At 55.6% G+C, this 23,033-nt stretch overlaps 2 protein-coding genes across 13 annotated transcripts in view; both read left to right on the top strand.

Annotated features, from left to right (window-relative positions):
* The window catches only part of SORBS3 (sorbin and SH3 domain containing 3), a 30,335-nt gene extending 26,628 nt beyond the window's left edge, over window positions 1-3,707 (top strand). For all 9 annotated transcript variants that reach the window (XM_045457434.1, XM_045457423.1, XM_045457402.1 and 6 more), the window contains one exon: window positions 2,859-3,707. In XM_045457434.1, the coding sequence (XP_045313390.1) occupies window positions 2,859-2,920 (62 nt within the window). In that variant the 3' untranslated portion in view covers window positions 2,921-3,707. The remainder of the gene's footprint in view (window positions 1-2,858) is intronic.
* Window positions 3,708-6,152: 2,445 nt separating this feature from the next.
* Window positions 6,153-20,380, top strand: PDLIM2 (PDZ and LIM domain 2). Of its 4 annotated transcripts, none has more exons than XM_045457526.1 (10): window positions 6,153-6,171; window positions 8,646-8,740; window positions 9,462-9,613; window positions 12,371-12,440; window positions 12,550-12,704; window positions 12,861-12,939; window positions 16,445-16,533; window positions 16,781-16,926; window positions 18,371-18,488; window positions 19,803-20,380. In XM_045457526.1, the coding sequence occupies exons 2-10, from the start codon at window positions 8,648-8,650 to the stop codon at window positions 19,978-19,980; spliced, it is 1,080 nt and encodes a 359-aa protein (XP_045313482.1). In that variant the 5' UTR covers window positions 6,153-6,171; window positions 8,646-8,647; the 3' UTR covers window positions 19,981-20,380. The 4 variants fall into 4 exon arrangements, with proteins under 4 accessions (XP_045313482.1, XP_045313481.1, XP_045313480.1 ...); XM_045457524.1 differs by lacking the exon at window positions 6,153-6,171 and adding an exon at window positions 7,074-7,207; XM_045457523.1 differs by lacking the exon at window positions 6,153-6,171 and adding an exon at window positions 7,076-7,222.
* Window positions 20,381-23,033: the final 2,653 nt, after the last annotated feature.

Genomic DNA, 23,033 nt, shown 5'->3' with positions numbered 1-23,033 from the left:
AGGTGGGCTGGGGGGTGGCAGGTTGGAAGGGGTATTTCAGGGTCCCAGGGAGATGGGCTGAGGGGCAGACCAGAAGGGGATATCTGTGAGTTCTGGGCAGGATAGCTGGGGAATATCTCAGGGTCCTGGGGGATGACCCAAGGGACAGGTCAGAGTGGGTATCTTGGGGTCCCTGGGAAGATTTAGTGGGCTGTCGGCCTGCCAGTGCCGATTCAGCAAAGATTTGCAGTCTGACCGACAAGCCCAGGGTCACTGATGAAGTCAGCATGGACTCAAGACAGCAGCGTTCCTGACCCTCACAGCCCTGGTCCTTCCCACCACACACCTGTCTCTGATGGGAAGGACCAAGTCTCACATCCAAATATACCCACCCCCACCCCCAGTTAGCAGCTGGCTCCCCTGCCCACAAGAGGGAGTAGAGAAAGATCCCGGCCCTTAGGGCTGGTCCTAGGGCAGCTCAGGCAAAGGACTAAAGCAGGAAGCCTCAAGTTGGCCTTGGCCTGGTTCAAGGTAACCAACCCAGAAGGCTTCACACAGCCTGTTTCCTCCAAGTGGGCAGGGCCATATAGGCCTCAGCTTCAGAGGAAGGGGCCGTTTTCAGAGAGTAGCGAGCAGCCAGAGCCCCCTCCCACAGCAGGCTGCCGAGCCTAAAGGGTGGCAAGGCTGCTTGGTGGCCCCAGGGGCAGTCTCTTGACCTGGCAACCCACCGTTTCTCATCTGAATCCTAGCACCTCATTGCTGACCAAGTTTCTGACACACCAGCGATCACGGAGCACTAACGTGTTAACAGTGCTTGCCTCAGAGGGGTGGGCTTGGGGGGCACATCCTCATTTTCCTCTGTACACTTCTGCTTTTGCTGGATTTACTTAGTTTATTTATTTATTTTGAGACAGTCAGAGAGCGCAGGGGAGGGGCAGAGAGAGTGGGAGAGAGAGAATCCCAAGCAGGCTCCACAATGACAGCACAGAGCCCGATGCGGGGCTTGAACTCACGAACTGTGAGATCATGACCTGAGCTGAAATCAAGAGTTGGATGCTTAACCAACTGAGCCACCCAGGTGCCCCTGCTTTTGAATTTTTTTTCTTTACTACTAATAAAGCTTTGCAAATGTAGACAAGAAGAAAAAGCACCACTTTTGTGGTATAAGCCACAAGTGCTTTTAGAGGAAAGACTTGGAAAGTTCAGTATCTTAGTCATGCTAGCACAGTCCAAGAGCTTGGTAGCTACATGTGGCTAGTGGTTATCATTTTGGACAGGGAAGGCTTCCTGGAGGAAGTTGGGGAGCTAGGCCTTGAAGGGCAGGGGAAGGATTAGGGGAGGCATCCCAGGTAGGGGAACAGTATCGGCAAGGCCTGGGGACAGGGTGAGCATAGGCTGCTCGTAAGGAAGTCAGGATGCCAGCCTGCTAGGAGGGGAAGGTTCAGGACTTTACTTTCATTTTATATTCCTGTGTCTTCTAGCATTCCCCCTTCTCCATCCCTAGAACATGGGTTTCTTTGGGGTTGTAGCAGACCCAAGGCCTGGATTTTACTCCCACCTCTACCCCTAAGTGCTTTTGGGGAATTCACTCGGCCTTCTCTTTAGGCCTTGCCTGCCTGTCCCATCTGTAAGATGAAGGTGAAGGACGCCTAGGTGGCTCAGTGGGTTAAGTGTCTGACTCAATTCTGGCTCAGGTCATTGATGGTGGTGACATGGAGGCCTGCATCCAGCTCTGCACTGGGTGTGGAGGCTGCTTGGGGTTCTGTCTCTCCCAAAATAAATAAATAAATAAACATTTAAAAAAATAAATTGAAGGTGGGGCATCTGAATGGCTCGGTTGGTTAAGCATCCAGCTTAGGCTCAGGTCATGATCTCGCGGTTTGTGGGTTCCAGCCCTGCATCAGGCTCTGTGCTGACAGCTCGGAGCCTGGAGCCTGCCTCTGATTCTGTGTCTCCCTCTTTCTCTGCCCCTCCCCACTCACACTCTGTCTCTCTGTCACTCTCTCTCTCTCTCTCTCTCTCTCAAAAATAAATAAACATTAAAAAGTTTGTTTTTAGGGGCACCTGGGTGGCTCAATCAGTTAAGCGTCTGACTTCTGCTCAGGTCATGATCTCGTGGTCTTTGAGTTCGAGCCCCGCTTCAGGCTCTGTGTTGACAGCTCAGAGCCTGGAGCCTGGTTTCGATTCTGTGTCTCGCTCTCTCACTGTCCTTACCCCGCTTGCACTCTCTCTCTCTCTCGAAAAATAAACATTAAAAAAGTTTTGTTTTTTTTTTAATTTTTTTTTTTCAACGTTTATTTATTTTTGGGACAGAGAGAGACAGAGCATGAACGGGGGAGGGGCAGAGAGAGAGGGAGACACAGAATCGGAAACAGGCTCCAGGCTCTGAGCCATCAGCCCAGAGCCCGACGCGGGGCTCGAACTCACCGACCGCGAGATCGTGACCTGGCTGAAGTCAGACGCTTAACCGACTGCGCCACCCAGGCGCCCCTAAAAAAGTTTTTTAAATTGTTTTAAAAAATAAATTAAAGGTGAGAACAGTGAGTTTCCTCCATATTTAAGTTCTGCTAAATCTCAGATTTAAGATCTGAATTCATCCTCCTGCTTACTTTCCTGAGGAAGACTGGGTAATTCAGTGCTGTGTGCAAAGTTATATGCTGTAGAGTACTCAAACTCGGAGTCATTGAATTTAGGAAGTGTAGCTTTGCCCAGCTGCCCGCTAGGGGGCAGAAATGAGGAAAGCAAATCCTTCGTCCCTGGGACAGGGACTCCACATGCAGTTCCGGGCGCTGCCAGTAGGGAGAAGGTCCCACACCCCCACATTCCTACTAAATAAATAAAGAAGTTTAGGGAATGCCTTTTCTCTTTTTCTCTTTCAGGTGTCTCCCGGAGGACCCAGAAATTTGGGACATTCCCTGGAAATTATGTAGCTCCGGTTTGAGTGGTGGTCTCCGTGGCAACTCAGAGCCAAGCCAGGATGGGGTGGGGAGCGGTAGTGCTTACAGGAGGGAGAGAAGATCCGCCCCCCCCCCCCCCCTTCCCCAAGACCTGAGCTGCTGGCATCTGCAGACAACTCCAGCAGCCATTCTTTGGAGCCCCCTCGAAGCCCCCTGGACTGCTTCCCACCCACAACTCACAAACATTCCTCCAACAGCCTTTTTATTTCCTCCCCTACCACACTCCCCAAATATAGAGGTCTGCTTTGAAGTGGAGACTGTTTCCAGGCCTTATTGAGACCAGACCCTGGAGCCCCCCACCACGCCCTGCTATGGCATTTCCTCTAACAGGGACCAGCTCCCAGCTTCACCCCCATGGGGTTCTTCTAACAAGGACCAGCTTCCTAACCTAACAGAGACCAAAGGCCTCCTCTGCCTGGAGGAGATTCCTCCTCTTTCAGTCCAGCTTACCTGCTGCCCCCTTTGCCTTCCTGCCTCCAGCTGGGCTTGGGAGTGAGGTGGGAGAGGGACACAGCACCTCCTTAGTGCCCAAGGCCTGGTAAGAGGTCTTGCCTGGAGGCGCCCTCTTCCCAAAGGCTGCCAAGCCCTGGGCTTGGGCTGTGTGGGCCATCCTGCTGCTGTAGTGCCCAGGAAGGGCTGGGCCTCAGAGGACTGGCCTATTCCAGGTGTTTTCCCAGAAGACTGATATGTGCTGCCCTCCAGCCTCCCCAGCTCCTCCAACCCCCAAGTCCCCTCTGAAAGAGAATGTCAAATAAATCTGGATACCAGGGACCTTGCCAGTCCTTTTCCTTCTGGGCAGGAGAGGGCTCCTCCTGCTTAGCGTTGTGGGAATTCTCTCTGCTGTCAGCTGTGCTGGGAACCAGGTGGGATGTTGAGTGTGTGTGTGAAAGGGGAGGCTGGAAAAGCACCATCATTGTCTCTAAAGATCTCAGCCCCCGGGTCTCAGGCAGAATGGGGCAGCCCCCAGGACCAGACAGCAGTCTGACAAGCAATGCTGAGAGAGAACTCACGTCACAGGGCCCAGGGCAAGGCCTGATTGTGGGGAGAAACCAGAGATGGGAGCTGAATGTGGCCTTGTGTGCAGGCTGTTTTGATTCCGGAGTGGCCATGGGGTTGCTGGACTAGATGACATTTCTAGCTCTTCTGCTCCTAATGTTTTCCTTCTGTGTGCTCCAGTTCCACACCAAAGGTCTCGTGTGTTTGTTTACTTTCTTCTTTGAGCTCGGGTTTTTGAGCAATCAATTGCGGGAAGCTGGGAGTGGTGGGGCACAGCTTACCCGAAGCAACTCTTCTCGCCCAAGGTTTCAGAGTCCTGGGGCCTGGTGGATCCTGCTAGGTGACAGCAGTGGCACCGTCTGGGCCGGCTGCTCTGCCAAGAAAGAAAACTCCAGTCCTTGGCAGCTGCTGGGAGTTGAGCAGGGCATGAGGTGCTACACGTGTGTTCTCTGACGTAAGCGTCTCAATGACAGGTATATGATTCTGTTTTATAGGACGAGAGACCTAGGTTGAGAAATTAAGTTGTCTGGGCCACATGAATGTGAAGTCAGGTCCAATGACTCTTGCCACCTGTCTGCACAAAGTGTATCAAATGCCCAGGCAGTCCTTGTCCCAGAGAAGGAAGGTCATGCAGGAGGCCAAGGACTTCCCTGGGGCCGCCCTAGGTTGGGCCTCCTTTATATACTTCCTGGCAATCCTGTCTTCCAGGCCTGTGGGTGGGAAGAGGTGCTGGTGCCTTGCTCTGCCGGGATGGGGGTGGGGGAGACCTGTGAATGACAGGGCCATAGCCTGGGTGTGGCCTGGGCCCCAACACTGGTTAAACAGCAGCTGGAAGAACAAGACCTACGTGCACACCATCTGTTCTGCCCACCCTGGTCCTCACCGCGATCTGCTTCTAAGTTGGTAGGTCCAGCCCATCTTGTGCAAATGATTATTCTCCAGGAACCCACTGGCCTGTTCCTCATCCCCTGTCCCAGCTTCTCCACATTCCCTGATGCCCTCATCAAAGATAGCAGGGTTGTGACTTCCTTTCCCTGGGGCAGAAACCAAATCCACACCCTCTTTGATAGATCCCTGAAACCTCCCCAGCAAGCCAACCCTACGCCCCTGGGCTGCCTGCCACGACAGACCTGCCTGTACAATGACTACTTCTGTGCCTTGACCTGGTGTGAGGCAGGAGGTCACCGGAGGATCACAGGCCTGAGGGGTGAGGGGGACCTGTGGGGTCAGAGTCAGAAAGGGCTGTAGGCCACTGGGGATGCTCATGCCATTAGAGAGGTGAGCTGATAGATTTGCCCAGGGCCACAGAGTTGCTTAGAGCAGGACAGTACTCCCTTCTGTTCCACAGGATCCTTGTCCCTGGGTCGGACGACTTTGTCTTTGTCATGAGTTTTGTGACTGCATGGCCCACAGAGCAGAAATCCTGTAGATTAACCTGTAGATGTTTCTAGAGACCAGTGCAAAGTCAGGAGCACAAAGAGGTGTAAAACAGAGGCCCTGCCACAAATTGGGGGTGAAGGAAGGGAAATTAATCCATTCAATCATTTCAAACAATATTCATTCAACATTTATTGAATGCCTACTGTGTGCCAGGCACTGTACTAGGCTCTGGGAATGGAGCAGTGAACCAATCCCCCCACCCTGCCCTAAGAGGAATCTGCACGCCAGCAGCTTTATATGAGAGGACAGTCTATGCAACAGGAGGCTAAAGTATGCATTATGCTCACTTTACCTGTGGGGAAACTGAGGAAATTACCCAAAGTCCCACAATAAGAAGCAGATCATGCATTTGAGGCTAGGTCTGTGTGACCCCAAGGCTGTGCTTGCCTGTCCTGCAGCTTCCTGCTCCCTCAAGGGCTTCCAGCCTAGTCGGGGAGGTAGAGCAGATGTACCAGGCAAAGTGGCCATTCCAGGAGGCCCAGGACTGGTTGGTGGGAGAGTGGCTTAAGCACACAGAGGACAGAGGCTCTGGGAGGGAGACCCAGAGTCTCCGGGTTTGTGAGTGCAAGGAGGACGAGACACAGGGCATAGGTTGGCGAGAGGGATGGTGAGGGCACTCCTTGCAGAGGGAACCTGGAGGGACTGACTCATACCTGAAGCAGGCAAGTTACAGCTGTGCCCACGGGTGTGCTTCCCTGAAAACAAACCAGCCTGACAGAGACAGTGCGGACTGGAGGCCGGTGGGAGATGCCAGAGCCAGCTCTGGTGGGCCCCGAGGTCCCAGGGTGAGGGTTGCCAGGTATGGCTCCGGGGAACCATTTGCCAGATGGTACTGAGCTGGTTCCTGGGGCCTTTCTTCGGCTGTCCTCTCCAGAGCCCTAGAGCCTGGGTTCCAGGTGGTTGGCAGAGGGCTGGCCACATGGGCAGCGAGGGCCAGTGGTGACTGTTAGGGCTGGCCCACCCCAGGCGGGGCAGCAGAGAGCGTGAGGGGAGGGCAGCTAGGAACGGAAAGAGCATCAGCCCGGGAGAGTGCCCAGCGCCCTCCAGCCAGCAGTCTCTCCATCTCTTGGGCCTGGAAGGTCTCCCTGAGCGGAGCAGGCTTGAGAAGCATCTCAAACAGGGAAGCTCTGAGCAGCCCGAAAACCCCAGCAGTCTGTGCCACCGACTAGCCGGGGCGCCGGCCGTTGGGGAACGGAGTTGAGGAGGTCGGAGGGGCGGCCGGGGCTGGGGATCTGTGGGTGTCGGGGCTGCAACCGCGCCTGTGTCGGAGCCTGGAGTGGGCGGAGATGCCAGGCGGACCGCAGACAGACCCAGCCGGCCCTGTCCCGCCCCAGCCCTGGGTGTGGGGGTGCTCGAGGGGCCCTTCGAAGGCGGGTGGGCGCGACCGGCCTGGGGGAGCTTCGGGGGGGGGGGCGCCAGTCTCAGCTGTTTGTGAAGTGGGGCTCGCGACCCGTCACCGGAACGCCTCCGCGGCACCCTCAGGGGGCAGTCGGGAGGAGAAGGGCACCTCGGGGACGACGACCGCAGCCTTCAGGGGGCTCTAGGGAGAGACCCTCCCCCCACCCGCACACCCCCCGCGGGGCGCGGGCCAGGTGGCAGCGCCGGGGCTGGGCTGCGCGGAGGAGGCGTCCTCCCCGGCCAGGGGCGGTGGCAGGGGCGGCTCCGGGATCACATGGGCGGAGGCAGGTCCTGGAGCCCCGGGCGGGCTCTCCCCAGAGTCGGGCAGACGGCGGCAGCGGCGGCAGCGGGAGCGGCGGTGTCTCCACACCTTCCCTCCTTCCCCTCCCTTCCCTACCGGGCCTGGCCTCCCAGCCCGACGAGTGAGAGCGAGCCAGGTGAGCGGGAGCCAGGTGAGCGCGCCCACCTGCGCACCGTCCGCACGGCCGACGAGCTTCCCGGCTCCGGGGACCTCGCAGCTCTGCGCGCCGCGTCCCCTCTGCGCAGCTCTCAGCGCCTCGGCTCTTTCCTCCGCCCACGGCCTGCAGCCTCCCTAGAGGCTGGTGCGCCCCGCGTGCTGAGCTTTCCTGGTCCCGGGCGCTCCTCCTCCAGCCCCCGGCCCGTGGGTACTTTGGCCTCGGAGCACAGAAGGTGCCAGAACTGGGAGAGCCGGGCCGACGGGCTGGGCACCTCCCCGGGGCCCCGGGCGCGGAGTCCACAGGCAGGCTCAAAGGTCTGAGACTCCAAAGCGTCTATGAACCGCCAGCGCCAACCTAGGGACCTAGGCAGGGACAGGGGCTGGTCCGGAGCAAAAGGGGAAGCCAAGGACCGGGGAGAGGGCAGACAGCTCCTCTTGCTTGGGCGTCCTCTGCCCAGGTTCCTAAACACGGGAAGTGGCCCTAGTGTCTTTGATTTGATTGGCAGCACTTGCAGTCACTGGGCCTCCCCAGGGGCAGCCCCAGGGTGGGTGCTGGGCAGGGTGGTGGCCCAGGCTGGCATTGCAGCTTCCTGCCTGGGTTGGCTCCCAGCTCCATAACTAGAGGCTCAGGAAATCCTACAAGGGCTTGGTGTGCAAGGACACTCCCTTGCCCAGCGGAGGGGGCAGTGGATGGGAGGCCTGTGGCCCCAGCTAGCAGGCAGCATCAATCAGCTCAACCTGCCGGCCATTGCCAGGGGGTGGGTGTGCCCAACTTGGCAGATGAGCCCGTCCTCCTGGCCGGGGCTGTTCAGAGGGCAGCAGGCCCCTGGAGGAGGTGGGAAGCCCAGTCTTGCCTATCTGGACCACATCGCCAGGGGCCAGGCAGGCAGCCAGGAGGCCCCTCTGAAGACCTTGGGCCAGTCCCCATCCAGCCAACTACTTGAAGAGTCTGTGGTGGCATCACCCCCTTGTTTGCTATCACTCCTGTTCCCAGAGTGCTGCCCTCCCCCAGAGTGGGGAGGAAGTACCTTGTGCAGTCAGTTTTGGGGACCGGAAGCCAGCACTGGTGGGACTTAACCTTGTGGTGGGGGAGGGGGAGAGGCAGGAAACCATGACATCTCCTACCACCTGCTAGCCCCTGCTGCCTGTTCTGCGGCAAAAGGCCCTGTGAGGCACCCTAACAGCCTGCCTTTGGGGAGTTGCTTTGCTGAAGATGGTGGCGGTGAAGGGGGAACTCAGAGTCACGGCTTCCCAGGGCGGGGGAAGTGAAACTGGGGGGGGGGGAGGGAGGGAGTTAGTCACTTCCTCTACCCTCCCCTTCACCCGCCCAGCCCCTGACTGGCTGCTCCCTGGACCTGTCATCCCCTCTCTTTTACCTCTTCCATCACCTTACAGTGTCTCCATCCCTTCTTCCTCAGATATGGCCCTAACAGTGGATGTGGTGGGGCCAGGGCCCTGGGGCTTCCGGATCACTGGGGGCAGGGATTTCCACACGCCTATCATGGTGACCAAGGTAAGGGCTAATTCCAGGAGCTAAGGCGGTACCCCCAGAGTTAGGGTCTACCCTGTCTACCTGGTCCCCACAGGCACCTTTCTTTTTTAATTCTGGAGCCAGAAGGCCTGCTTCTGGGAGTGTTAGCCTGGGGAGGACCAGGCTCCTGGGCCCTGTTGCCGTGGGGATGTGGTGACCACTTCAGGAGCAGACTACTAGGGAGTGAAAGGGAGCTGGTCCAAGTACAGGGCCTGCTCTTTTCTCCTTGCTCACCAACCCCATACCTGCTGGCAGCCATTTTGGGAGGTTACGAGAACAGGAGCCCCAAGTTCTTGGCAGTTTCCTCTTGACCCAGGCCCAGGCCAGGGAGCATTCATGCAGAAGGCCTGTGTGCAGGCAGCCACCTGCATGGTGTGATTTGCACGGGCAGGGCTCTCTATCCAAAAGTATTTCTAAGCACAGTCCCTGAAACTCTGCCATTTCTTCTGGAGGCCCCTGTTAAAGTGTCAGTGCTGGCGTGGGGGGTGGGGTTCCACTCCAGCTTTTGGAGGGGATTAGCTGATAAGCTGGGCAGACACTGCTGTGCAGAGAGACAAAGGGGGACACAGGCCAGTCTGGTTCAAACCAGGTTCTGTGTTTCTTGGGCAGGACAGAGAGAAATCCCCTCTCCTCCATCCCTACATGAATGTCATCACTGTCTGAGCAGCGGTGCCTCAGACCACTTGCTTCTCATCCCCTCCAGGTAACTGAGAGGAGCAAGGCTGAGGCTGCTGACCTCCGGCCTGGAGACATTATTGTGGCCATCAACGGGGAGAGTGCTGAGGGTATGCTTCATGCTGAGGCCCAGAGCAAGATCCGCCAGAGCCCCTCACCCCTGAGGCTGCAGCTAGACCGGTAGGCCCTCCACCACTGCTGGGCCTGCCAGCATTCTCTTCCCCTCACCAGCCCACTGCACAGTGGCTGCCCTCACCCCCTGTTCTTAGCCCCAGCCCGGCCTTCCTGGGCCCTTTTGGCTCATCTTTAGACGGTCGAGAGTGGGCTGAGGGGTGTCCCTGTACCTAGCTGGGCATGTAGCCATGGGCAGGGCAGGCTGGCATCAGCCACCTGGATGCCCGGGTTTGACTGGTTCCCAAGTGTGCAGGGCACAGGGTGTGGGCATGAAGTGGGTTGAAGAGGGGAAAGGTGTGCCTTAGGCTGGGTCTCCTGGGCCCCTGCCTCCAAGAGGGGATGGCCTTTGTTCACGTCCTGGGGAGTAGGTTGAGGAGTTTGGAGGCTCATTCCCCAAAGAACCCCTCTGTCCTTCCCCTTTGCCTCTCCAGGCTGTGTTGGTGAAGGCAGATTCCTGGGCTTGGGTTTTCAGTCCAGAAGCCTGGGTTGGGGAGGGGAACAGGTGGCTCCCTGGGGTGGGGCATCATAGTGAGTCACAGGGAAGGAATGCTGGAAGATCCCCCAGCCAGGAGAACCCTCTGGGCGGGCCTTGAACTTGAGTCAGATACCTCCTGCCTCTCTGCCCCTCCCCCCCTTCCCCACTGGGCTCTCTCTGGGCCCTGGCTCCATGCCCTCTCGTCACTTCTACCATCCCACAGTGCTGTAGAAGCTGGCTCCCATGATGTCCCGGCCCCTTTAGTGACTCCCTCATGCCACTCAGACTCATGAGTGTTTGCAGGAGTGGGACCCAGACGAGGAGGGTGGAGAGTAGTACCTCATGGCAGCTGGGAAGGGGACCAAAATCTACAAGAGACTGCAGAGTCGGGTGGGGGAGGGACAGGGAGCTGCTGACACCACCATTTCCTCTCAGGTCCCTCTTAGAGGGATCCAGTCCCATCAGGGAGTGGGCCTGGCCGAGTCCCTCCAAGCCTCCAGCTCCATGTTGGGCAGGTCAAGACTCTCTGCCTCTTCTTTCCCTTGCCCGGCCTGCTCCTAAACCCTCCTAGTCTTCCCCACCTCAGGAAGCCTCTTGAGCACCCAGAGCTCTGTGGCAGGAAGCAGTGCTCTGGACTGGAGCCAAGGCCCAAGCTCCCTTCACTCTGATCCCACACCCCTCCCTGGGGAGGCTGAGGCTGGTGTGTGTGGTGACTGAGGTTCTTGTTGACCTCTCTAGAAGTGGCCAGACAACCAGGAACGGTATAGTGGGATTGGGACATGGCAGGCTCTTTCTCCACCCTCAGCTAGTACCAGCCCTCCGATGTCCTCCTGTTCAAGGCTCCAGTGGGAAGGGCTTTGAAGGGGGTCTCCTGGGGTTCTTCTCTTGCTGGCTGCCTTGGTGATTGGTGGAAAGCTGGGCCTACTTGTTGCCCTGGCTCTCCAGGTCCTGCAGGAAGGGGGGCTGGCTCCACCCTTTGTTTTACGGAGAAATGTTTAGAAGAGACCATGGAGCACCTGGGTGCCTCAGTGGGTTAAGCATCCGACTCTTGATTTTGGTTCAGATCATGATGTCACAGTTGGGGAGTTCAAGCCCTACATCAGGCTCTCCACTGACAGTGTGGAGCCTGCTTGGGATTCTCTCTCTCTTCCTCTCTCTTTGACCTCCCTCATGCAGCACACGTGCTCCCTCCCTCTCTCTCTCTCTCCTCTCTCTCTCTCTTTCTCTCTCTCTCTCACTCAAGAATAAATTAATTAAAAAAAAAAAGAAGAAGAAGAAGAAGAAGGGACCAGGAATGATCCTCCCCAAGATATTCTAGCCATTAGCAGCAAAGCTGGTGGGGAATAGCCTCTGGCTGGGCAGAGGAGAGTGAGCAGCTGGCCCAGCCATTGTTGGGCTTTAGGAAACTCACTTTCCTTCTCTAGGCTTCAGTTTTTCTATGGGTGAAAGATAAAAAATTATTTATGTGAAATCAGCAATCTTCCCCAAAGTTGATCTACAAGCTGATGCTGACCAGTGACAAAGTCTGTATGAAATTAAAAAAAAAAAAAAAAAAGGAAAGAAAGAAAGAAAGGAAGGAAGGAAGGAAGGAAGGAAGGAAGGAAGGAAGGAAGGAAGGAAAAGAAAAAGGCCTCTGGGCTGGCTCAGTCAGTGGAGCATGTGACTTTTCATCTCAGGGTCATGAGTTTGAGCCCCACCCCACATTGGGCACAGAGATTACTTCAAAAAAAAAAAAAAAAAGAAAAAGGGTACCAGTGTGGCTCAGTCGGTTAAGCATCTGATTCTTGATTTTGGCTCAGGTCAGGATCTCACAGTTCATGAGTCTGAGCCCCGTGTGAAGGCCCAGAATGGGGCCTCACTTCAGTCTCCAAGCTGATAGTGCCTATGGATCCTGCTTGGGACTCTCCTGCCTCTCTCTGCCCCTCCCCCGCCTGCACCCTCCCTCTCAAAATAAATAAATAAGTAAACTTTAAAAAACAGAAAAGAAAAAAAAAGACAAGAGATAATAGGAGGAGTTTTTACTAAAATTGAATTTATTGAACTTTTCGCTGAAATTCTACATACTGATGCTAAACCTTCCATTCCTTTGAGAAATGATGGTAGTTGTTAACAATAGTTGTTTGTTTTCAATTTGGCAAAGTTGAAATTTGACAGCCTGATGTCCAAATGTTTTGAACCTTGTACTAGTCTTGAGAATCTTGTGGGAACAGCTGCAATCTGTGGCCCTTAACCCGTTAGTGGGGGGCCAGGACCCCTGTGACTTGCCTCCCCCCCTACCCTCTCCTCAGGTCTCGGGCTGCTTCCCCCCAGCAGACCAATGGGGAAAGCTCTGTGGAAGGGCTGGCGACTCGCTTCCAGGTAGGATGGTGCCTTCTGCGGGGAACTCCAGCACCCCAAAATGAGGGGAGACCTGAGGGGCAGGGCTGGTAGGGGACGGGTACCCCCTTCTCAGTCCTTCTCTCCACAGGGCTCCGTGAGGACGCACACTGACAGCCAGTCCTCCCTGAGGTCTTCCTGCTCCAGCCCAGTCTTTTCCAGCCCCCAGCCCGGCAGCCCGTTCTCTGCCCCCCTGCCCCCCACCAGCCCGCAGGCCCTCCCTGGAGAGACTGTTGTCAGCCGCAGGTGAGCCCAGGGGGTGAGCACCGTGGCCACAGGGTCTGGACCAGGCCTCTCAGGCTGAGTAACTGGGTTTAGGGGAGTTAGAGGGTACCCTCCTCTTCCCTGAGGCAGGCTGGGTGGGACGCCCGGCGCACACATCATCCATTTCCCCCATTTCAGTTTCCAGAGCCTGGCACATTCCCCAGGATTGGCTGCTGCTGACCGCTTTTCCTACGGGGGCCGCCCCAGAAGTCGACCGGTGAGAATACCTGGTGGGGAGGATAGATCCTCCCATCCTGGCTGGTTGCCAGTGGCACCCATTGGGCTGCAGATGGCGGGTCCCACCTGGGCAACCAGCGCCTCATCTCTTAGCAACAAGCATGCCCCTCTCCTGAGCCAGAAGGCCACTGTGTCTGGTGGTAGGCCACACTTCCTGTGCCTGGGGCCCTGCCCTGCCAGTCCCAGGTGGCCTTCTACCTCTTGTACTCCCATTTGCCGCCTCCCCCCTTCTGCTAGCTTCCTCCCTTCCTGAGTGTTTCTCTTGGGCCAGGGCTGAAATAGTTTTGCTGCTGTTGTTGGGATGGTTCCCTCTGGCTCTGGCTGCATCTCTTGAACACATTCCTCCCCATTCCAAGCCCCATGCCTGCCCCCAACTCCCATCACCCCATCCCCCTTCCTCCTTGTCTGACTCAGCCCAGAGAACCACCAATGGGACTGCGGTTCTGCCTCAAGTAGCACTTGGCTTACTCTCTGTCTGCCCCTCTCCCTGCTCTTCTACCCTGGATGCCCCCCTCCCAGGTCCCACTGTGAACTAGTGACAGCCTTCCCCCCCCTCCACCTCCCTTAGCATTTCTCCTCTCTAAGGGCAGGGGTGGTGAGGAAGTGAGGGACTGAGTCGGCCGACAGTCCTGGGCCACAGCTGCTGGGGGCAGAGTTGGTGGGGGCATGTCCAGCCTTTGGGGTGAAAGGGATGAGGCCCAGCTGCTGGAATCCTACCTCTGGTTGATTCTGCATTCCAGAAAGCAGAGTCTTTGGAGATGGCTGGGGGAGGGAATTAGAAACTGGGGGCTCTGGAGAAGGAAGGAGTGGGCTTCACTGGGGGCTGCACAGTAGGGGCTCCCCAGTGGCCTGCTATGGGCCTACCAGGTGGCCTGCCAGGCAATGTGGGCATAGAAATGCATTCAATAAGATCCCGTCTTTAAAGAATTTAAAATGTAGTTGGGGAGATAAGACAAACATGTAAAGCAGTTTTGGAACAATTAAGTACTAAACAGTGTGGTCTTAATTATAAAAGCAGGAGGCATTCTGGGAGGGGAGAGATGAATGTGGGCTGGGTGGCCTGAGAAGGCTTTGTCAGGAATTTTGCTGGACGTCAGAGGTAGGACCGGGTAGGGTTTAGATTAGAGAATGATAAGCCAGGGAGACGGGAAAGCAGTGTGTAAGCAAGACCTGGCATGTTTGGGCCCGGTGAGGGGGGGCTTCTCTGGGAGATCTTTGGGCTGAGACCAGTTGGGAATGTGCTTGGCCCAGGGCGTGGCTGGAGAGGGCCCATCCATCTTGGCCTTCTTCCTTGTGGTGTCCCAAACTTGGGCAAAGGGGAGATGCTGGTGGTACAGGGAGTGTCTCCCAAAGCAGCAGCAACACCTTGGAACCTGTTAGAAATGCAAATTTCCAGGCCTCAGCCTGGACTTACTGAATCAGATGCAGGGGTGAGGGTGTGGACAGGGGGACCAGTCTGTGTTTTAAGGAGCCTTCAGGGATCTGATGCATCCAAAGATTTGAGGACCACCCATGCGGTGTAAACAGGAGCCCTGGGCCGGGTGGCAGAGAGACTTGGGTTAGTCCCACCTCTACCATCTAACCTTGGATAAGCAGTCCCCATGCACCAGGTTCCCTTCTTTGGCCCCAAGGACCGTGATCATTCCTTCAACAAATTTTTATTGAGCAGTTGCTTTGTGTCAGGCACCCTTCCCAGGCTCTGGGGATGCGTTGGTGGATAAACAGATATTCCTAATCCAATGAAGTTTGCATTCTGGTCTGCCAGTGAGGCTGTGGTCAGATGGTGTGGGAGTGTCACGGTCCCACACTTCCCTCTTGGGAGTCAGTGTGTACTTTTAGCACCTTAAAGACTCTAAGAAGTCCCGTGAGAAATAGATTTAATTTTATTAGTTGTCTAAACTTGTTTAACTATAGAATTTCTCCTGGAATCCCCCCGCCCCAACCTGCCACTCACTTATTAACATCCCTGTGTTCCCCAGAACACATTTTGAGGGGTGTTGGCCACAGATGAGCTCTTGTTGGGCAGGTGGACAGCTTTGCTGGACTTGGAGATGAAAGGTTCCTTTTGTGAAGGCAGGTATCCCTGGCTGACTAGGATGGAGGGAGGGAAGAACTTTCTCCAGGAAGGGAGTTGGGCTCCTCTCTCTCAGGGCACAGTGGTCTGGAAGGAGGAAGGGGGTTAGAGGTGAGTGTAGATGAGGTGTCTGCCATGGCCATGATTTTGCTGCTGGCTTTCGAGCTGGCTGAGGCTGCGCTCAGTCCAAGGCACGGGACACCACCAGCCTCCATAGTACCCTTCTGGAAACTGGAAGTTGCCACCTCTGGGTAGGTACACGCCTTGCTGAGCAGATGTGAAGACAGCACCCCTCTGGCTGGCATGAGAACTTGGCTTACAAAGGGAGCCTGGGCGGATTTCTCCCTGCGAGCCGCTGCCCCTGTGCAGGGCACGTGCTGGCTCAGGACAGCGAGATGGGATGTCGTTCTTAAGTAACTGGTGCTGACTGTCCTTCCTGAGGAAATTATCTTACCGTCTGTCAGTTGACCGCAGGCCACCAAGTGTAGGAGGAATGTAGACTGGGGGAAGACGGCTGGGGGAGTGAGGGTCTGGGGCTTTCTTCTCAAAACTCTGCAGTTTCTGTTTTTAGCTTTAAAATCCATGCAGTTTTACCATTTGACCCCATAACTTGTCCTTGATTTTGAATTTTAAAATGGAAGAAAGTTGGCTTTCCAGGGAAATGTGCCCTCAGCTAGTGCACGGTGGCCTGTCTTTTTGTCTCTGGGGTTCCCCTTTCCGTGGGGGATGGCTGTGGAGAGGGGGCAGGGTAGTAGGGGAGGGTGCAGAGGTGCATGCCAGAAAGCAGAGCAACAATGAGGTTGAAGGCAAGATTTCCAGGTAGACGGCAAGTGAAAAGAGCCCAAGATGGATAGCACACACCTGGGGAGGGGGAGCTGCTGCTGGGGTGTGGGTCCAGAATGGGCCTGGCCCCCAAGGCTCCGTGGGGCAGAATTAGACCTCCCAGGGCAGCCAGAAGAGGCTGGTCAGCCCAGACCCCGGGGCCCTCTTAGGAGAGGAAGTGTGTGTAGGAGAGAGGTCCCTTGTGCTGCCCCATCCCTGACTCCAAGACGGGTCCTTGGGCCCTTCACTCCATCCCTTTGTGTTTTCTTCTCACTGCAAAAGCATCTGCTTTCTTCCTCTCTGCTTGTTCTGCCCCTTGCCCAATTTCCTTGCAGAAACTTCACACCTCCATAGTTGGGTGCTGGCCTCTCTCCCCTTCTGGGAATGAGCAGAACACTCCCTAGTGCCCCGAGGGTAGGATTTGGTGTATTGGGCCCTTGCCGCCTGAGGGCCTGTTGGTCAGCAAGAGCTGGGGGCCCTCTGGTGTCGGGCCTGGGGAACAGCCGGGCTTGGCTCGGCAGCCCAGACGGGTGTGCGGGCCAAAGGCTCCAGCCACTGACTCCTCCCCTGGTGCCTCTCTGTCCCACAGGCCAGCCTCACCCGCGCCTCGGCTGGTGACTCGGCTGTGCTGGTGCTGCCGCCTTCCCCGGGTCCCCACTCCTCCAGTCCCAGACTCAGGTACCCGGTGGACTCCGGAGGGTGGGGTGGAATCCTGGAGGGCCTGGGAGGGGCAGGAGACAGATTGGCTTTCCAGAGAGGGATTTGGGCAGGGGGAGGTCCCAGGCCACTTTAAGCCCATTTGGCTTTCCTCTGAATCCTCTGAATTCCCTCAGAATGCCTTCCCCTGGACACTCTTTCCCTGCCTTCTTGCTGGTCCTCATACCCGGGAAGGAACCCTCACTCCTGGCCGCTCCTGTCCCTGCAGTGTGGACTCAGAGGGGGGAAGCCGCCTTCTGGAGGAGGATTCAGAAGTCTACAAGATGCTGCAGGAAAATCGTGAGGGGCGGGTGGCCCCCCGACAGTCCAGCTCCTTTCGGCTCTTGCAGGAGGCTCTGGAGGCTGAAGAGAGAGGTGAGCCCCTTGGGGGCTTGGGTGCAGGAAGGAGATTCCTGCAGGATACCCCTGGACCCTGACTGGACATGATACAGAACAAATATTTCCTAAGTGCTCATCATAGGAATAGGCTCCAAGGGAGTCCCTGCACTAAAGAAGCTTTCAGTCTGGTGGGTGTTGTAGGGGTGGACCCAGAGGTGCTGGCTGGGGTCAGGAAAGTGCCAAGGGGGAATGAGAAAGGTGGGTGGTGGGCCCTGTGGGGGCTGGGTCTCCAGGGTGGGCTTCGTAGAGGAAGATGGATTTGACTTGACCCTTGAAGAAAGATCAAGATTTTAACAAAGGGCCTTAAGATGGTGGCAGAGAGCGCCGTGGCATGCAGTGGTTGGCAGCTGGAGGGCTTTGGTGTGGGAGCGAGAGAGAACAGCGGGGCCTGGCAGCATGGAGGGTGGTCTCAGAGGTTAAGTCCTGGCCTCACGTGCCAGGCTGAGGAGTGCCCTCACCTAGAAGGGCTGGTTAAATGATGCCCAGGCAGTGCATCAGATGCTGAAGTGCATAAGAGATATGGGCTCTTGCCAGCCATTCAGTTGTTCACTCGACAGGCATTCACTGTGCCTGTCTGATGGGCCAGTGATGTGCAGAGTGTGGAGGCTGAAGGCAGACAGACAGGCCCACCCAGCGCCTGAGGTGTGGTCAGTGCTGCAGTTGTACTGTGTGTGTTGGAGGGGCACCGGCCTAGTCCAGGGGAGAGATGAGAAAGCCTGGCCTGGGCAGTGGCTTCCGGGAGGCAGAGGATGGGACATTCAGGACTACGGGATCAGCAGCCTCGCCAGCACAGTATCTGGTGGCTGGCTCCAACTCTGACACTTAGCTCCGGGGGTGTTCACTGGGGTCAGGGTGAAACGGTTTGGAGCAGACCTTGCGCATCATGACCCGGAGGCCTTGGCAGGCCCCGGGAGAGGCCCCGGGGGGAGGGGAATGCAGACGGTCAGTGGCTTCACCACTGGAGTCCCGGAGCCCTTGGCTGCAAACAGGGACCGTACCCGCCCAGTAACATCTGTGCTTCATCTTCGTGTTGTTCCAAGGCTCGCATGCAACTGTGCCCGTAAGAACCGTTTGAAAACTTTATAACGGTGTTGTGGCGCTGTTACTATCTATCAGCAGCATCTTTTAATCAATATCACCATGCCTGCTTGGCGGGACGTGGGAGGCACCGCGCAGACACTCCTCAGGTTGCCCCAGGTTGGGCCAACTCAGCCTCAGCCAGGGAGCTGCCATGATCAGTCCCTTCCTCCATTACCCACCCGCCTTCACACCCAGTGTTACTTCAGGGGTCTGCATGGAAGCGCACCTTTTAGGAGTCTCCTGGGAACTGTGCTAGCGGAGTGTGAGTGAGTAAACACAGCCCGGGTGCCGCGGCCAGTGGACGAGCTCTGATGTGTCCGTCTGCCCCCACCCCTCCCAGGTGGCACACCTGCCTTCCTGCCCAGCTCGCTGAGCCCCCAGTCCTCTCTGCCCACCTCCAGGGCCCTGGCCACCCCGCCCAAGCTCCACACGTGTGAGAAGTGCAGCACCAGCATTGTGTGAGTGTCTATGGCCTGGGAGGCAGGCACACCCTGACAGGGTGGTGTGGGGCGGGGCAGGGCACGGGATGCCCCCGGGAGGAGTCAACACCAGTCAGGGGCCCTGGAGGGGTGTTTCCACAGCAGACCTGTGATGGGCTATGTTGGGTATTTTAAGCCTTCTTAAAATGTCTTGCTGGCTTCTTCCTGCCGCATCCCCTTCTCCCTGATTTCTTCCTCCCTCCTGGGAGGAGTAAGAAATGACACTTCTGATTTCTCTGCAATAATCTCAAGGCCTCTGGAGATCTGCCTCTAGATGCGGTGCCTCCTCCTGGAAAATTTTGCTCTTGCCCCTTCCTCACCCCCTTTGGAAAGGGATGACTTTTCCAGAGGTAGGTTCATTTTTCCTCACAGGGTAGCATTGTAATGCAGCCACATTCTCTGGAAAAGTGCTGAAAGTCCACCCGCTCCGCCATAAATTTCTTACATGCCATGATGACGGTCAGATGACTCACCTTAGGCAAATCCCTTAGCCTCTGCAGGCTTTACTGTCTCAGCTCCAGAATGGGATACTATGCATGCCTGCCGTGCAGACACAAGGGAAGTGTTGTATGTGGTGGTTCTCAAAGAACAGCTGCACAGTCCCTGAGGACTTGTTAGAGGGACTGCTGGCCTGTACCCCAGAGTTTCCTCTTCAGGAGGTCTCTGGCCCCAGCATTTGCATTTCCAACTTGTCCTCAGGTGATGTAGTGCTATGGTCCCAGTACCTGGGAGCACACCCAGAGGACCACTGCTCCATTAACAACCCAGAAAATTCAGGACGAGTTTATTTGCCTTTGTGTAAAGGAGAAACAGCTTAAAAAAATTTTTTTTTAATGTTTATTTATTTTTGAGAGAGAGAGGAAGAGAAAGAGAGAGCGTTAGAGGGGGAGGGGCAGAGAGAGAGGGAGACACAGAATCTGAAGCAGGCTCCAGGCTCTGAGCTGTCAGCAGAGAGCCCAACATGGGGCTCAAACTTGTGAACCACAAGATCATGACCTGAGCCAAAGTGGGATGCCCAACCAACTGAGCCACCCAGGTGCCCCCCTTTTTTTAAAAAATTAGAAGTCCCGGAGGTGGTGGTTGGGGGTTATTGAAGTGAGATTCCTGAAGGAAAGCTTGGGGAGTCCAGTGTCTGAGATTTGGGGATCTTTCCAGGTCCTGACTGTGGGCCTGGAACTGGCCAGGAACTAGGCTCCCTGGGAATGAGAATGGCAGCATCATGCTATCACCCTGCCTTCCCCCACCCCCCTCTCCCCCAGGCTAATGGTTCTCCCCTCTGCATTGCCCCTGCAGGAACCAGGCTGTGCGCATCCAGGAGGGGCGGTACCGCCACCCAGGCTGCTACACCTGTGCGGACTGTGGGCTGAACCTGAAGATGCGTGGGCACTTTTGGGTCGGAGACGAGCTGTACTGCGAGAAGCATGCCCGTCAGCGCTACTCCTCGCCCCCCGCCCTCAGCTCCCACGCCTGAGTACTCGGCTAGGTTCTCAACCTGCCCTAGACCTCGTAGGCACCTGTGCACCAGGACCATGCCAATAGCAAGTTGGCATGGAAGGGTGGTGGTTGGTGGTGGGGCCCCTGCCTCCAGGCTGGGTGAGGCTAGAGCCTGGGACCTGTGATGGGCTGTGGATGAGGACAGCCTCACCATCCCAGGCCTCTGCTAGATACTCACTTCCTCCTGTAGAACAGGCTGTGCACCAAAGTGTGAGGTGGGCACTGCATTGGATATCTTTGTGCAACAGGGATTAAGCAGGTTGGGATACAGAGATAAATATGTAGAAAGAGAGGGATAGGTCAGAGGTTAAAGGTATTCACTCTGTAAAGTTTTCAGCATATGAACTCTATAAATATACATATATGGATGAAACAAAGTAGCTCTTTCCTCTTCTTCTCTGCCTCTGCCCCTGGAGATGAACTCTGTCTACCACTGGGCAAAGAGTTTTTATTGACATAATTTTCCCCCTTTATTCCCCACATCCCCAAACCTTACCAAACCTTACCAGGTGCTTCACCACATGACACCCTCTAATGAAGAGGCTTGCATTTTTTATTTATTTATTTATTTATTTATTTATTTATTTATTAAGTTTATTTATTTTAAGAGAGACAGAGACAGAGACAGCATGAGTGGAAAGGGCGCAGAGAGAGAGAGAGAGAGAGGGAGACAGAGAATCCCCAAGTAGGGTCTGCACTGGCAGAGCCCGACGCAGGACTCGATCCCACCAACTGTGAGATCATGTCCTGAACCGAAACCAAGAGTCAGATGCTTAACCAACTGAGCCACCCAGGTGCCTCTAAAGATTTTATTTATTTTATTTATTTTTATTTAAAAAAATTTTTTTAAACATTTATTTATTTTTGAGACAGAGAGAGACAGAGCATGAACAGGGGAGGGGCAGAGAAAGAGGGAGACACAGAATCTGAAACAGGCTCCAGGCTCTGAGCTGTCAGCACAGAGCCCGACGCGGGGCTCGAACCCACGGACCGCGAGATCATGACCTGAGCCGAAGTTGGACGCTTAACCGACTGAGCCACCCAGGCGCCCCTAAAGATTTTATTTTTAAGTAATCTCTGCACCCTGTGTGGGGCTTGAACTTACAACCCCACGATTAAGAGTTGCATGCTCCATCAACTGAGCCTGCCAGGTGCCCCTCCTGGACTCTTTTATAAAGATGCCAGTTTTACTGGGATAATCTCTGGTACTTTAGAGGAATGAGTTTCTCATCCGGAGCCTGGAGAAGAGGAGGAATGCTGGAGGGCGGGCAGCAAACAGGAGGCAGGCCCGGATGTCCATGCTATCCAGGCCAGGCTCAGTGACAGTCTCATGCTCCACCAGCACTGGCTGGGCTGGCACTTGGTGCCCCTCGCTCTACTTGGGGTGAATGCTGCCAGCCCAGCTGACCTACCCAGATGAGCCGGGTGGGCAGGAGTGGGGGCAACATGTAGAGTATCTTTTGCACTCCGCCAAGGCTGTCTGCACGCACTTGAGAAAGATAATCACCAGCAATAACCTTGAACTGGGCTGCAGGTTAGTCTTGCCTGGGAAGCATACACCAGAGGAGCCCCACCCTGAAGGACCTACCCCCCAAAGGTCCTCACATCCAAGCCAGGCTTGCTCTGTGTGTCCCTTCCCTGGGAGACCCTGCTGGCTTCAGTGGTAGTTGATTTGAAAAACAAACAAACAAACAAACAAAAAACCCAGAAACAAAAATAATGGGTGACTAGTGTTAGGTGTGCCTGCCCTCAGGTATGTTTGAGTTGACACAGGGGGCAGTGGTCCCCTACCAGATTTTAGGCTTGATTCACCCACCACCCCCAGTCCTAATCTCAGAGACATTTCAGAAAGGTGCATGAGTGCTCCAGACCCACCCTGTTCCCCAGTTAGCCTGAGGAACGGGCCACAGCCTCAGCTTTATTTTCACAGAAAAGATCAAAGCTGGGCTCCAGAGGGTGTTTGTGCTGTCTGGTTCTTTTGGGAAGGAATCTTGGTGGACTGTTGGTGTTGGCTCCTCAGGCACCTGTTGATATAATTTACACCTTGATTTAACTGTCTCACCTTTTGCCTGGATGGCTGCCTTTATTTTCATAGAAAAGATCAAGGCTTTCTGTGGTTCAGGAGTGGGTGGGGCCAGAACTTTGGTCGGCAATGGGATAGTCTCCTTGACGCCACCTAGTGTCAGGTGTAGCCCATGGCCGGGGAGAATGCCTGCAAAAGGGGAATTCACCCCTCTGGAAACACTTGGGTCCTGGCACAGTGAAAATACAGAAATCTACTCCTGAAGGTAATAGTCAAGTGGCAGCCACTGAGCTGGCATGAATGAAATAATACTACATGGCAATGAGTGCTAAGAGCGGATGTGGCACATTCAGGCATGCCCTATGCCCTGTGAGTACAGAGCAGAGACCATCTGTGTGTAAGGACGAACAGGACTTGGGCAGGTGGAGGAGACAAACGTCCAATGCCAGGGGTGAGGGCAGGTGGAATGCTCAGTTTAGGGCAGCGGCTGAAGCAGGTACCAAGAGAAGACTGGAAAGGGAGATGGGAGCCTTGAATGCCAGAAGAAATGGTTTGACTTCACCTTGAGGCTCAGGAAACATTTTGAAATTTTTAAGCAGGGAAGTGACAGGTTGGAAAGGGTGGGTTGGAATATGAACATGGTGGGCCAGCGGTGTTCTGAGGAGTAGAGGAGAAGAAGTAGGAATGAAGACCCTTGTGAAATGGGTATGCCTGGGAGTTGTTGAATGCCTTTCGAAGGCTGGACGGGTTCAGGCTGAAATCCACCTCTTTAGTTGTGGCAGGCAGCTCTCCTCCCAGGGGTCGGAGGGTTTCAGAGTGCTTTGCGGCTACACAGCCAGCTCAAGCTTGGGGCAAACTTCTTTGGGAGATGGGAGTTATTAGTCAGACCCATTTGTCAAAGAAGGTTGGGGTCTGTCTTTGATCTTTTACCCTTGCCCTCAACCCCACCCCAAGCCAGCTGTGAGCACCCACCCCCTGTGTCCCAGTGGGGGGGGGGAGATCACCTA

The sequence above is a fragment of the Leopardus geoffroyi genome, chromosome B1 (genome assembly GCF_018350155.1).
Source record: "Leopardus geoffroyi isolate Oge1 chromosome B1, O.geoffroyi_Oge1_pat1.0, whole genome shotgun sequence".
Taxonomy (NCBI): domain Eukaryota; kingdom Metazoa; phylum Chordata; class Mammalia; order Carnivora; family Felidae; genus Leopardus; species Leopardus geoffroyi.
Note: the sequence above shows the minus strand (reverse complement) of the source record. Positions and strands in the feature narration are given on the sequence as shown.

Coding starts and splice junctions, on each gene's coding strand:
- PDLIM2 (XM_045457526.1), top strand. CDS start 8,648: ATGGCCCTAACAGTGGATGTGGTGGGGCCAGGGCCCTGGGGCTTCCGG. Junction 16,927..18,370: donor TCTGGAGGCTGAAGAGAGAG/GTGAGCCCCTTG, acceptor CACCCCTCCCAG/GTGGCACACCTGCCTTCCTG. Junction 18,489..19,802: donor AAGTGCAGCACCAGCATTGT/GTGAGTGTCTAT, acceptor TTGCCCCTGCAG/GAACCAGGCTGTGCGCATCC.